Here is a 15,461-nt window from a genome sequence, read left to right on the forward strand (position 1 = left end):
GTACTGCACTGAATGAATAAATGAGCAACAGTAGCTTCTTAAAAGGAAAACAGCAGAGGGAGGTAGCTCGGCAGTAGACTGTTTGCCTAACATATTGTGAGGACTTTGAATTCAATCCCTAGCACTGCAATAAATAAATAAATAAATAAATAAAACACACACAAAGTGATGCTTAAAATGTTTATACCATTATTTATAATCACATATTCAAAAATAGCCTTGAAGTAATGAGGGAATAATTAACAGATAGTACATTAATTCAGTCATGAATGATATATAAAAGAGCAATGCAGATATGTGAAAAAGGAAAATCTGTATCTACATTAGGATAACTGTAAAAATTACACACCCATACAAATACCTAATGTCAAACATTAAGTGTAAATACTTGTAGGAATATTTCACAAAAGAAGACTTCCAGGTAGGGATGGCAAATGCAAAACAAGTATCTCTTATTTCATCCTAAAATTTCATTAAGATGAGTAAGTGCATGTTTGTGTGCATGCATTGCTGGAAATCACACCCAAGGCCACAGGCAAGTTAGGAAAGCAGTTACTCTAGCACTGAACTACATGCTGAACCCAAGGAATTTTTTTTAAAGGAATAATCCCAAAAGATCACAAGAGTGGGGGGATCAGATAAAAATATTGTAATCTAGAGCACATAATGTATAGGAGTAGTAATGTAGAAAACCTGAAAAAAAATGAATTTCTACCCTGGTAATAGAGAAAGTGGAGAATCTCTCCAACAAATTCCCCAAGGACTCAGGAATTATCTAGGAGAGGTAGTGGCTATGGCTGATAAAAAGAGGACTGAAAGCCTATTTGAAAAACAAATTACCTGATTCTCTCCATTATTTCCTGTAGCCACATGCTCTTCAATGCCAGCTAAAGAGTGAAGCTGTAGTTTCTCTGCAGTGAAGTTTACAATCAACAAGATATACTCACAAGCTGAACTTCTGATCTGCTACCCTGCTTCCCAATATTCAACTCGAGCAGATAAGTGTTAAGAGGAAAGCCCCTTACATGAACAAACACAAGGCAGGCCACAGAAACAACAATTTCTCTTCCACAAGCAAGTTGCAGAAACTAAAAATAGACTAATCTTCCCCTGTCTTTCTGTATTAGAACAACCATAAAGACATCCTCTAATAAGACCCACATTTCAGAACAGTCCTTCCCCATGCTCATGAAGGAGTGTTGCACAGAAAGGCCAAGAAGAACTTTAACAGACAGATCTTGCTGGCTACCCTCACTGTGTTAGTTAGCATTAGACCAAACCCTTATTGTCTGACAGTCAACATGGTTGTCTACACTTCGAATCATGTCCCTGCAACAGTCTCCATAAAAACCCCACAAGGATAAGGTCCTGGAGTTTCTGTACTGTAGAACATGTGGAGCTCACAGAAGGCAAACAAGAACTCTCCATGTGCCAGGAGAATGGTGCACCCTAACCCTGGGTGTGGACACTCCTGCTCTTCAGGCCTGACTCTATTCATCTCTGCATTTTTTATTTGTATCCTTTAAAATATCCTTCAAAACAAACCATTAAATTTAAATAAAGTGTTTCCCTAAGTTCTATGAGTTGCTCTAGCAAATTAATAAAACCTGTGGTCAGTTGGTCAAAAATTTTAGAGGCCTGGCATTGTAACCAGATATAAAGTGGTGGTAGTCTTGGGGCCTGAGCGATTGTGGAGCCTGATGCTGCCACTGATAGTATCAGAGTTGAATTAAATCTGATAATGGCTAGGTGGTGTCCACTGCAGAATTGTTTGCTTGCCAATTAGGAGAAATTCCCACATCTTTAGAGGTCACAGAAGTCTTCTATGTTGATTATGTAACAGAGCAGGAGGAAAACAGACAATTTGTTTTCCCCAGACACACCGTATATATAATATTGATGAAAAATTTTCAAACCGGTATTCAGTCATAATGTTCATTTTTTCTCGTTTAAAAAAATCAGAATAACTATTCTTTGAATTTCAAGACATCTTCACTTCTAACATATTTATCTTTTGTGAAATGGGATAAATTTAACTCAGAACCAGAAGCAAAGTGGCTTATCCAAGGATTCACCATGAATTGGGAAATTACCAACTACTCTACATACAAACAGAAAAAGAAACCAGCCTTTTAGGAAGATCAATTCACCTACCTGATGAAAGAAGTAGGTAACAGCAAGGTCATTGTCATTTAAGAGGATTTCTTCTTCTGTTGTAAAAAGCCACTTTCGAATGGTCAGGCAGGTGCCTGGCACAGCTGATGTATAATTCTGGACATAGAGTTTATGAGGAAATTCATTAGGTGCCAGCTTACGTACTACAGAAAAGACAAAATAAAGAAAGCTGTAGTGAAAAAAAAATACAAAGAATTTCCCTAATATAAACTATTGAAGGCAGATCAAATATGGTAGATCATCATTAAATAGAGCACAGGTCAAATTCATCAAGGGGCTCTTGCCTAAGGAGCACAAAATACCCAGGTTTAGCCGAGTCTATCCCTTCTCACTATGACTACAGCCAGTCTGGCCTCCAACCGACTGAAATCTACCACTTGAAAGGCAGGTCCTTCAGTTAACATGATGACTGCAGATGACGCTAACTCCAAATTCAGTTTGAAATACCCGATCCATTATCTGATAAATTACAGCTGATATCCACTCTTCAGCACAAGTCTCTGTTCTTACCTAGCTATGGGCATTCTCAATAAACTGCTTTTATGGTTAAGAGCTGAAAAGCTCTTCCTACTCGTCATCCCCAAGCCTTCAGGCACTCATCAAAGTGAAAAGTGTCTTCAGAGTAAGGATACTTCTTCCTAACAGTACACAACAGGATAAATCACCACCACTTTTATTTTCTCTTTTCTCTCCCAAGTTTTCCTCTCTTAACACATACTTGGCTTTACTTTTTTATTAAATATACTTGGCTTTATAACACTGCAAAAAACATATTTCATAGTACTCATTTTATAGAAAGTGAAACTAAAGCTTAGAAGAACGTAAGATTAGAATCCAAGTATCCTGGCACCCTAGCAATCCTTTCTAACATAATTTATATCTGATTAGTTAGGCTGTTGAGAGTTGGGAAGAAAAATATAACAGGAATATGGCTGCTTCAGGGGAATCAAAGTTTCTTTCTCTAAACCTGGGACGGCAAGACAACTAAAATCTGCCAAACTCTCCTGCTGGGATGAAGAAGGTCTGATCAATCAATATTATCTATGCCATTTCTGATCTTAGGCTTATGTACACATGACGTACAGAAGAATATCCATGTACTACAGAAAATCCATGTCAACAGAGAAAGCCCTCAGACTGCCTCCCTTTGTGGTTGCAGTGCAACCAATGAGGCTACCACCCCCAGTTTTTATACAAGAGAGATTTCCTGTCGCCATGCAATAAAATTTTCTAGGAAGAGGAAATTTTCATACAGAACCTTAAATATATGCATTAAAACAAATACAAAGTATCACCAATACAAAGTATCTTTTTCTAACTTCTAAAAACAAAAAACTAGTCTTAAAAATCTTTACAAAAAGCATGAAGGAATCTGAAACTATGTGTCTAAATAAAACATCTCCTTTTAAAGCTGTTTCACTGGAATATATAAATTCTGAACATCTGATTTAAAAGTATCACATGAAAATATCTGATTCAGTGCTGGATGTACCAGTAGGTGCTGACAAAAGAGGAAAAAGGATCAACAATGATCAGGCATCCTTATGACCAGGCTTAGCAGGATTTGCTAAGTGGGATCGTCCCCTGTCTTCAAACTCTTCTCCAGGAAAAGTTTTTGTCCAACAAGAGTAGATTAAAATACTCTCCAAACTCAATATTAGCCATTAGCACTTACCGAAGGAATGATTGATCACTTCAAATAAGGCAAAGTAATTCACTGTTGTACTGTCCATGCCAACCTTTGCTGCAATAGCCTAAAGTTCAAACAGGATAGAATGGTTTAGGAAAACTAACTCAGACAATGCTGTTGGGAAACACAGGTATATGTATGAGGGAGAGGGAGAAGGGAAAGGTTTGCCATCTTAGTTTCATAAAAACTATCAGGGCTCATTGCCATCTCATTCATTCTTTCATTCATTATCTGGTGCTAGGGCTCAAAACCCAGGGCGCTGCACATGCTAGGCAAGTGTTCTACTACTGAGCTACACTCCCCGCCCCATGATTATCTTTCTTCAGTGTACATGCACATATGCATACAGATGCATGAAAGCAAAGGAAAAAGACACTTGCATTTGACCCACACAGCTCATCTCTATGAGTTTCTCCCTGCTAATACATGCTGGTAACAGTTTCTCTTTAATATCAGCTTTCCTCTTTGAAATGTCTTCACAAAGCTCTTTCTTTTAACACCACTTAAAAGAAAAGTACTTGATAACAATAGGACAAATCTTAAAAAAGAAAACAAATTTTTAAATGTTCATTTTCACATAGTCTACATTTATATAGAATATCAAAAAAAAGACATCAATAGAGAATATGTATATATTTCATTTTTTTTAAGTGATAGGAACTCCCTATGTTGCCCAGGCTACTCCTGACCTCAAGCAATCCTCCTATAATCACCTTCTAAGTAACTGAGGCTATTGGCATGAATCTCAATGCCAGTTAGATTATTCAGCTTAAAATACTGCTTGCTAACTTTATTCAGGCTTCCTCTTTCTAAAGGTATAGGGAATTGAACCCAGGAGTGCTTTACCACTGAGATATATCCCTACCCCTTTTTATACTTTTTGTTTAGGGGCTGGGTCCTAATAAATGGCCCAGGCTGGGCTAAAATCTGTGACCATCCAGCCTCAGCCCCTCCAGTAGCTGCGATTACAGGAGCACACAGACATTCTGTTTTTCAGATGATCTATGTTCCAAGCCAGGGACATTAGGCACCTTCATTTCCTAAAAATTACCATCAATATTCATATGAAAATATCAAAATGTTGTGACAAGATACATATTAAACAAGGATCAGTTCTTCTCTGTAAGAACTAAGGTACTAACATAAATTTTAAAAAAAAAGAGTCCATTTGCAGATATATGAGAATTGAATTACACAGTAACAAAACACAAAGCAGTAACAAAATCAAGATCAATCCTAATATTAATTGAACAAGATAAAACTTCTGCATATTAGTACTTCATGAAGCAAGTATGATTATATCCTTCCCACATTTGCTCACATATCATCACATTGCTGAAGGAGCTGGAAATTTTAAGCGTTCTAAATTATCATTCTATATTGTACTGTATAGAAGCTGAAATGCTATCAAGGTTTAGAAAATGAAAAAAAATTAAAGAGGTTTACAAAATGGCCTATAGCTAGAAGTCTCAGTAACAGGATTGAGGGAAAGTATTAAAAAAAGAAAAACCCTACACCTTGCTAAAGAAATACTGAAAAAACAGAAGAAAACAAAAAACATCAGCAAGCTGTAAAAACAATTACTTTTCTTGTAGTTACAATCTCACTGTACAATTTCTTTTTACTGTTGTTTTTTGAGGCAGAGTCTCACTGTGTAGTGCAAGCTGGCCTTGAACTCATTTATGTGGCCCAGGTCTGCTTCAAACTCACAGTAATCCTCCTGAGTCAGCCTCCCAAGGGCTGGGATTATAGGTATGCACCACTCTGCCCAGCTCTCATTGTATAATTTCAAAATTGCCTTGTATCTTACAATATCCTTTGCCACAGTATCTGGCAAAGTATGAGGGATAGATTTTTTTGTTTGCTACAAAAAAACAAAGGAGATATAAGAATTGATACTCAGAAACCTTCTTGCATCCCTGAAAATCTTGATCAAGTTAGGACTGAAGGTAAATGAAAAGGCCTACCTACAAACAATGCTATGCCACAGTGCCCACATGATTTTAACACATCCAAATTAACAGGGCTGTAATTTGTATGTTTCACTGCCAGGAAGTTTGAACCATTGGTGGTACGTGCATGACTGTCTCATCAGGTGACTTTTTATTAATTTTATTAGTAAAAAGACTGATAAAAGTGATTAAAGCCTTTAGTACCATGAGTGGTACAAACTGCCTAGTGGGACAGTCATGTATGTACCACTGAAGGTTCAAACCAGTGGAAATGTATTAAATACCATCTCTTACTAAGAGGAATCAGAATTCCTTGAGGAAATGTCTTATTCTAGATCTATGGTAGGAAATGTATAAAGGTGAGTCCGAGATATCTCGTCATAGCAAAAGACTAGGATGCTATCATAAACTAATGGATTGCATCAAAAGTATACAAAAGAACAGATATGATGGGGCTTCTACTGTCAAGCGATAAGAGTTTAAACATCAAAACAATAATATATGCTATTGATTAAACCATATTTTTATAAAGTTAATAAAAATCACTTAATTTAAAAATATGATACTACAAAGTAAAATACAACACTGGACATCATTGGAATCAAGTAAAAGGTACTCTTTACTCTGAGAATTGGTAATAAAAGGAAAGAATGAAAGTTATAATTTTTTTTAAAAAATGCATTTCAGGATAACTAATTAACCTTAGTTTATAAGAAAAAGTTATTTACAGAAAATGCTATTAGAAAACCAGCACTTTGCAATTTTTATGAAATTACTTAAGATAACAATCATCAATGGATATACTCATTTGATAAAAGATGGCAGGGATGACTTTACTCCAGAGAGGTCACACCTACTGATTAATCTCACTGCCACTAAACATGCAGTAACCAGATATTGCATCCTGCCTTTAGAGAAGGAATATTATGTATACAGTACCTATTATGAAGTACTTATATCAAAAAGGAAGTCTCTGAATCTAATCAAGCCTCTAGAACAAATTTCCATTCATGGAAAATATAAGGAGTGGGGATGGTGATGCATGCCTGTAATCCCAGCACTTGGGAGGCTAAGGCAGAACAGCCACAAGTTGGAGGGCAGCATGGGTTACACAGTGAGTTCAAGGCCAGCCTGGACTATATAGCAAGACCCTGTCTCAAAAAAAAAAAAAACAAAAACAAAGCCAGGTATGGTGGTGCACACCTTGTAATCCTAGCACTCAGGAAGCTGAGGCAGGAGGATCCTTGTGAGTTCAAGGTCAGCCTGGGCTATAAAGTAAGCTTAAGACTAGCCTGAACTGCATAGTGAGACCCTGTCTCAAAAAGATAAAAAACAAAAACTAACAAAACAGAACAAAAATGTATATATATAGAGAGAAAAAGACAGAAGAACATATTAAATGACACTACAAGAGAACAAATAAATTCATTCCACAGGACACTGCCCCAAATTTAGTAACAAAACAATGGCACCAAAGGGGGAAAAGTTGGGAAGGGGGACTACTCTATATTAAAACAAACATAAAAACACAATGTGGTATAAATCTTGTTTAGATATGGATTTTAAATCGGACATAAAAAATTACTTTTAAACAATTGGAAAAATTTGACTATGGGTAATTGTTAATACCAAGAAAATAGTGCTTTTTTTAGGTTTGCTTTTTTTTATGGCATTATGGTTATGTAAGAAGAACACAGATACCTTTTAGATACATTCTAAAGTACAGATAGGTCTTCATAAGCTGGGTTTCGTTTAAAAGGCTTAAAAAAAGGATACATGGCACAAATGTGGCAAAATCTTGGTAATTATTAAATGTGATTGATGAGTGTTGAGGATGTAGCTCCATGATACATAGAGCCCTTGCCTAACATATTAAGGCCTAACACACACACACACACATACACACACACAGTATATGGAGATTCACTTTACTATTCTAATTTCACATATGTTAGTAACATTTTTTATACTAAAAAGGCAGGGTTAATTATAACCACTACACCCTCAGATATTATATCTTTCAAGAGGACAAAGTACTTTGATATTAATAATAACAATTTAATAAATATATTAGCTCATTCCATCTTTCTTCACTTCATACCATACGAGTTGAATTTAACTTGTTCAAGTTTAATTTACCTGATATACTTGGTCTGTAGTACTGTTCTTTTTCACTCTGACCGTAACTGTTGTTCCATCCGGTAACGCTACCCTCAGCTCTACATCAGATACACCATTATAGTTCTGGGGAAAAGACACAGAGAAAGAATTTATGACCCAGTACATTCCCACTCTCCTCCAAACATGCTAGCTAAACAGTAATCCAAACACATATAGAGAGGAAGCTAGTTCCAATAAAAAGTGGGGGGGAATGACACTTTAAAAGTTAATATATTTACAAGTCATAAAGCTAACTACAGGGTGCGGCAGAAGTTAACCTTTCAGATGTACAGAGGAAAAAGAAACATATTGGAAGCCAATATGTTCACATTTCAATACAGACGCTGTGTGAAGCAGTCTAGGTCACACACAGATGAGGTCGTGGGTTTCCGGCCATCACCCCATTCAGAACTCACAAGTGAGAAAAAACTGAAAGGAGTAACCCCAACAAATATTCTCTGGTTTCAGTAGTTAAGGTATGTAACTCAAGGGTATCCAAAGTTCCTTTCTAAACCCTGGAATAATCAGGACATCTTTGAAAGGAAAATCAGTGAGACTCTGGGATATGAATTAGTATGACAGTCAATTTTCTAGCAGAGTAAACAAGTTTTACTTGTTTTAAAGAAATACTTAGGGCTAGAGGTGTGATTCAGTGTCAGGGCACTTGTGGAGGTTATATAAGGCCTGCGTTCAATCCTCAGTACCATGAGAACAAAGCAAAAAGAAAACTCTTATTTAACACATTTCTCTAACAGATTTTTGGCCTTGTGACTTTTATTACAGAGAAATAGCCATGTAGGGATAAGTCCATTTTCATTTATTTATTTATTTATTTATTTTTGGTACTGGGAATCCAACTCAGGACCTTGCTCTTGCCAGGCAGGCACTTATGCCGCTGAGCTACATCCCTGGCAAGTCCATTTTCATTTAACACTCTGAAAAATTATTACTCATTGCCTAAAACCACCCTCACTGTGGTCCCTCTTTAACCACTGGGAATATGTTCAAAGACTCAGTGGATGCCAGAAACCAGGGATGGTACTGAGCCCTGTCATTTAATACTCTTTCCACCTTCACTAACCACTTATCACTCAGAGTGGCTATAACTTTTGTGGTCTGAGGTATGATAGCAAAACTAGCAAGAATTTGTTTTTCCTTCTCACATACAGGTGATCCATTCTTACCATAGATTTTACCAACGTCAACCTCACGTATAATTTTTTTCCCCCCTTTGGTATTTTGAGAGGGTCTTGTTAAGTCACCTAGGCTGGGCTCAGACTTTTGCTGGGATTACAGATGTGTGCCACCACGCCTGCAATCTTATTGCTGATGAATTTTACCTTGTGAACTTAAAAGGAAGCACTCCTACTAAAGGAGCTTCCTCTTGGATGTATCTGAATTGCTAGCATCACTACTCTTGTCCTTGGAAACATTCCTAAGTAAAATAAAAGTTATTTGAGTATAAGCATTGAGCAGTCATTCTGATAACTGATTCAGCTATTAAGTGACTAACAAGTAGGTGACATACAGAGTAAGTATGCTCAATTCAGATCCCAAGTGTAACATGAGGCTATCACACTACTCAGAATGGCACACAATTTAAAACTCATGAATTATTTATTTCTAGAATTTTATATTTAATATTTTCAGGCCATGGTTGACCACAGGTAACTGAAACTAGAGAAACCAAAATCATGGATAGGGAAGTATTATTATACTTTTATTATAAGTCCTGGTCTGCAAGAAACTGCCCCCCCCCCTTTTTTTTGGTGCTAGGAATCAAACTCAGGACCTAGCACTTGCCATGCATGCTATAACCTCTAAACTACATCCCTGATCCCTAGAAACTTCTAATCTAGTTGAGAAAACAAGACATATTTAATTAATATTTATTAAGCACCTACAGCATGCTTGATATTGTTATAGGGCACTGGAAATATAAAGATGATCCAGAGCCCAAACTCTTGTAAGCTAAAAATACAAAGTAACAAACCTACTGCATCATATGTATAAAAATAAGAGAATGAGACAGCAATAAGGTGATAATTGAGTATTGGCTATGGAAGGTCTTGGTGGAATGAAAAACTGATGACTGGAATCATCAGGGAGAGCTGCAAAGAGAAGGTGGCTCTGGTGGTCTTAAAGGACAGCAAGCAGGACACATAACAAAAACAAAGTAGAAGAAATATAGTCATCTGGAGAGCTTACTGTAATCCATACATAATCACTATCTTTAATAATTTCTCCCCCACAAGGATCTAAGAGGAAAATAGTCACTAAAGGGGGTATTCACCTACCTCATCTGATTCTGACAGGAATTCTTGCATGATGTCACTCTCACCAATGACTCGTATTGAACAAACTGTGGAAAAGAAACATAGAATCTGACACAAAGTCCTATATTTGTAATCAAGAATACAAAGTCAAGACACATCAAGGCCTAATTTTAAATTACCAGTAGCAGGCAAATCCCTGACATATGAGGTTTTTAATTTTTTATGTTTTTTTGAGACAGAGTCTTACTCTGAAGTTCAGGCTGGCCTTGAATTCACTATGTAGCCCAGTTTGGCCTCAAACTCACAGCAATCTTCCTATTTCTGCCTCCCAAGTCCTGGGATTATAAAAGTGTAGTAAATCTAACTTCATAGTCTTCTGTGACCTTTAACAAAATAAAACAGATCACAGAGGGAAAGAGGCAGTAGAAAGAAAAGGTTGATTAAGAATAAACCAAGTATAGGGGCTGGGGATTTAGCTCAGCGGCAAAGCGCCTGCCTGGCAAGCACAAGGTCGTGAGTTCGGTTCCCAGTACCGGAGAAAAACCAAACCAAACCAAACCAAACCAAAACAAAAGAATAAACCAAGTATAAAATTATAACATAAAAGGAAACATATCTATTAGGCCTAAGAACAGGTCAGTCAGAAAACAATAAATATGTAAAACCACTGTGGGAAAAAAATGGGTAGGTAAATAAGTATGAAGCTGAGCACATTATTTCACTTTACTGATTTTAGCTTCAAAAGAACTGTGAGTGAGTGAGAGAGACAGACAGAGACAGATAGAGAGAAACAGAGAGAAAGAGAGAGAAAAAGGATGGAAAGTAGGCGGCTAATTGTCTAAATCTAAGAAAGTTAATTTCCAGATACTCCCATGAGGATGGTAAATTACACGATGATTTTACTTCATTTGATTGAACAAAAATATTGTACCCTTGCTCATTTCCCTAGGGCTGCATTCACAGGCCAGTCCATGTTAGGAAAAGCTAAAAACAGATGAAGAGTTCCACTACCTTCTATGGGAGAAATGGTTTTTCTTCAGTGATAAAGCTCCCTATCAAAGTTTCAAAAATTTCAACTAGGTCAATTAGTTCTTACATAGGACATAAGGACACAAAATTACTAAACATTACATAAAACCGTTATTCTATTAACATTCTATTAAAATTAACATTTTAAAGAAAAACCTATTCCACACCTAGCAAGTTATTTAACTCTATCATATAGCAAGGCAAGGTTTCTTCTGAGCCACAAGATGGATTATCTTCTTTAGGAGATCTCTGTCATTTCTCTGCCTTTCCAGAGAAACAAGTATTTCAGCATCTGTACCCACAGGTTTCCAACGTATCATTTGTAAGTCCTGTGGTAACAAGTAAGTTTGAACATTTTATTTAAAGTCTACATAAAACAAGGGGACTTTACCTACAACTCAGCAAACCTATGAATACTTGGGGTTTTTTCTACAAATAATTGGAATAAATAGTTTTCCTGTAGGATATGTCAATGAGTCAACAATCATTTTAATGAAAATATCTTAAATATTTCCCAATTAATTCCCAAATCAATTCTGTATATTGCCACATCTGCTTGTATTTGTTAGTTGGCAAATAATGTAAATGTATCAAAAACTATTCATTTTTCTGTTGTTCAGTGCTCAGCAAGTCAATAAAACAAGCTACTAATCACTAAGACATTTCAGTCTGGCCTTCAAAATTCAGCTCATTTAATGCTTACAGTCAGAAACTTGACTTACTTTCATCACTGAGTTTTAGAAAACAGAGCTATGCAGTTTAGGAGTCACACTATATAGCTGGAATGTATGGTTACACAGGTTTGGAGAGTTTCATGGGTTGGCTTACCTCTTTCTAGATATTCTTCCAAACCCCGACGTCGGGCATCTAACTGTTGTTCTGATAATGAGAATGGCCACTTTCCTGGAAGTCGAGGAAATGTAAAGTTGGCAAACTCTCTCTTTAGGTTCTGGTGTAGGATGGCAAACTCTCGGTACCGCTTAGAACACAGCTGCCTCCCTGCCATGTAAACATTGTATACCTGATGACAGAGAATAACAAAAAAAGTCTATTTAATACAAATCAAATCACAGAATCATCTACAGTCAGGCTCAGATGGATATGCATTCAACAGAGACTATGTTCAAGATCACTTTTTAAATTTTTGTTCTTTTATTTTTTGGTCTTTTTGAGACAGGATCTTGTTATGCAGTTCAGGCTGACTGTGAGCTCACTTTGTAGCCCAGGCTGGTCTCAAACTCGTGATGATCCTCCTGCCTCAGCCTCCTGAGTGCTGGGATTACAGGCGTGCGCCATCACACCTGGCAAGATTACTTTTAAATAAGACTTACTTTTAACAAATATGCCAAAAGTTGTATGTACAAAAGAGGACCATTACTTTCAAAAGGATGACATAATCTTATTTCTCCTAATAAAATTACTTCCAACATAGTTTCAAATATCTTTGAAGACAATTACAGTGTCAGTTTTTATGGGGGCATTTTATTTTCAGAAAGCTCCAAGTTTTTCAAAGTTAATGTGCTAATACAGTGAATGAATAAGCAAATATGAAAGAAGATGAAAACCTAGGACTGATTGTAAAGCAGTGTGACAGGTTATATATGTGTGGTCTAAAGAGGTTCCAATATTAATTCCACAGTAAAGGCCTACCAAAAGGTAACACCTTGATAATAATTTAATTCAAACCTTATAGTCTCTGCCTCCATTCTATCTTCCTGCTTCCTTGACCCCCAAAAGTTATACTAATCATGTTCATGATTCCCTCGCTTTTCTTTTTGTCTTGAGACAGGGTCTCACTGTGTTGTTCAGGCTAGCTTCAAGCAATCTTCCTGCTTCAGTTGCCTGAGTAGCTGGGACAATAAGCACATGACACAATGCCTAGCTGCCTTTCTTTTTATGACTACTGTTTTGTTTTTTGTGCTTATATGCAACCTTTGAATTTTTATTTTAATTGCATAAAACTAAGAGGGTATGCCAAATGAGACTTTCTGCAATTTACTTTTACACTTAATAGTACATTAGTCTCATCCACAAAGCTATATATTTATATATTTTTGTCACTTAGTCTACTGCATACAGCATCTTGTGGTTTGCATTCACTGTCATTGTTTTTAATCTGTTTTCTCATTCATGGCATTGGGGTTATTTCTAGGTATTAGCTATGCATTCTAAACAAGCCTGTTATAAATATTTGTATGTTTATACCTCCTGTCACACATGTAAGAGATTCTCCTGAGTACATGCCCGAAAGTGAAACTGCAAGGTTTAAGATGCGCATATTCAGCCTCAGGAGACAACGCCAAACTGCAAGTCAGAGTGGTTGCACCAGTTTATAACCTTTTCAGTGGTATATAAAAACATTCTCTTCACTTCTGCCCATGGAATAAGTGTGAAAAGATTCCAGAGTAGTCCTAATATACACTTGCCTAGTTACTAATGAGGCTGAACACCTCTTTGTATATTTATTGGTCATTTGTCTGCCATTTTTTCTAAAATATTTATTCATGTGTTTAACTTACTATTATATTGAATTTTTGTGCTTCTTTTCATAGATTTCTAGGGGTTGTTTTGTTATTTTTTTTACAGGTTCTGTTTTATTATGATAAGGTCTTGTTATATTGCCCAGTCTGGCCCAAAACTCCTGGGCCCAAGCAATTTTCCTGCCTCACCTCAGGTACCTGAGATGACAAGCATATACATCCATACCTGGTTTCTATATGCTTTTGCCATAATTGTTTTGTTTGTGTATAATGTGAGTATGTTCTCCCATTTGTCACTAGTGTTTTTACTTTATTTAAAGGTTTCTGAAATTTTAAAAATCTCCACAGTCTAATTTACCAAACTATTTTATATATAATATTTTTATATCTCTGTATCTTAAGAGACATTTTCCTATCTCCAGAATCTAAAAGCCATTCATCAATAATTTCTACTAACAGCTTTTAAGTCTTTTGTTTGTTCAGAATTGATTTTTCTTTATAATGAAGTACAGTTCCACTGGTATGTATTTCTTTTTTTATTGGTTTTCTTTTGTTTCCCAATATTGGGGACTGAATCCAGGGTCTCTGCACCGAGCTACACCCCAATCCCTTTTTAAATTTTTTTATTTTGAGACAGGGTCTCGCTAAGTCACTTAGTTGCCCAAGCTGGGGTCAAACTTATGATCTTCCTTCCTCAGCTTTTCAAGAGTGCTAGGATTACAGGTGCATACCACTGTGCCTGGCTATTCTTAACCTCTTTAACAGGTGATTATTTGGACTGGAGTAGCTTAGTGCTATAGCACTTACATAATATGAATAAGGCCCTGGCTTTAATCTCCAGACACACACACTCAGACAGACAGAAAGATACACACACACACACACACACACACACACACACACACTCATATGCAGACACATGCAAACACCAGAAAAGGTAATTATTTAAAACAATTAACAATGTGGGGCTGGGGATTTAGCTCAGCGGCACAGTGCCTGCCTAGCAAGCGTAAGGTCATGAGTTCAATTCCCAGTACCGAAAAAAAAACAAAAACAAAACAAAAGAACAAAAAAATAATTAACAATGTGTCATGGAGTGTATAACATAAAAATAAATAAATGACAACAATAGCACAAATGATGGGAGGGCTAAAACACATTCTTGTAAGAGTCTTGTACTATGGCCTTGTACTATAAGATAAAATGGAATAATTTTAGCATAGTCTATTAAGCCAAAAGAATCCAGTAAGGAATAAGAATAGATGAGACAAAGATCAAGATGGTAAATGAATGTAACTACATCAATAATTATACTAAATGTAAGTAATCTACATTTTCCAAATAAAAGACTGAGATCACCAGATCAGATAAAAAAAAAAGCAAGACCCAGATATCAGCTACATATAACAAACCACTTTAATGATAACTATACAGGTAAGTTAAAAGTAAAAAGACCAAAAGATACACAATGAAAACAATAGCTAAAAGAAAGGCCTGGATATGGTAGCACACACCTGTAATCCCGGAACTCAGGAGGCTGAGGCAAGAAGACTGCTGCAAGTTCGAGGCCAGCCTGTGCTACGTAGTGAGTTCAAGGCCAGTCTGAACTACATAGTGAGACCCTATCTCAAGAAAAAGAAAGAAAGAAAGAAAGAAAGAGAGAGAGAGAGAGAGAGAGAGAGAGAGAGAGAGAGAGAGA

The 15,461-nt window shown here is 36.5% G+C and overlaps 1 protein-coding gene across 3 annotated transcripts in view; it reads right to left on the minus strand.

Annotated features, from left to right (window-relative positions):
- The window catches only part of Snx27 (sorting nexin family member 27), a 79,476-nt gene that overhangs the window by 25,818 nt on the left and 38,197 nt on the right, over window positions 1-15,461 (minus strand). For all 3 annotated transcript variants that reach the window (XM_005414566.2, XM_005414568.2, XM_005414567.2), the window contains exons 3-7: window positions 12,111-12,303; window positions 10,275-10,339; window positions 7,957-8,061; window positions 3,851-3,929; window positions 2,155-2,318 (exon numbers count right to left, since the gene is read on the minus strand). In XM_005414566.2, coding sequence (XP_005414623.1) covers window positions 2,155-2,318; window positions 3,851-3,929; window positions 7,957-8,061; window positions 10,275-10,339; window positions 12,111-12,303 — 606 coding nt within the window. The remainder of the gene's footprint in view (window positions 1-2,154; window positions 2,319-3,850; window positions 3,930-7,956; window positions 8,062-10,274; window positions 10,340-12,110; window positions 12,304-15,461) is intronic.

The sequence above is a fragment of the Chinchilla lanigera genome, unplaced genomic scaffold (assembly GCF_000276665.1).
Source record: "Chinchilla lanigera isolate Chin_1 unplaced genomic scaffold, ChiLan1.0 scaffold00188, whole genome shotgun sequence".
NCBI lineage: Eukaryota > Metazoa > Chordata > Mammalia > Rodentia > Chinchillidae > Chinchilla > Chinchilla lanigera.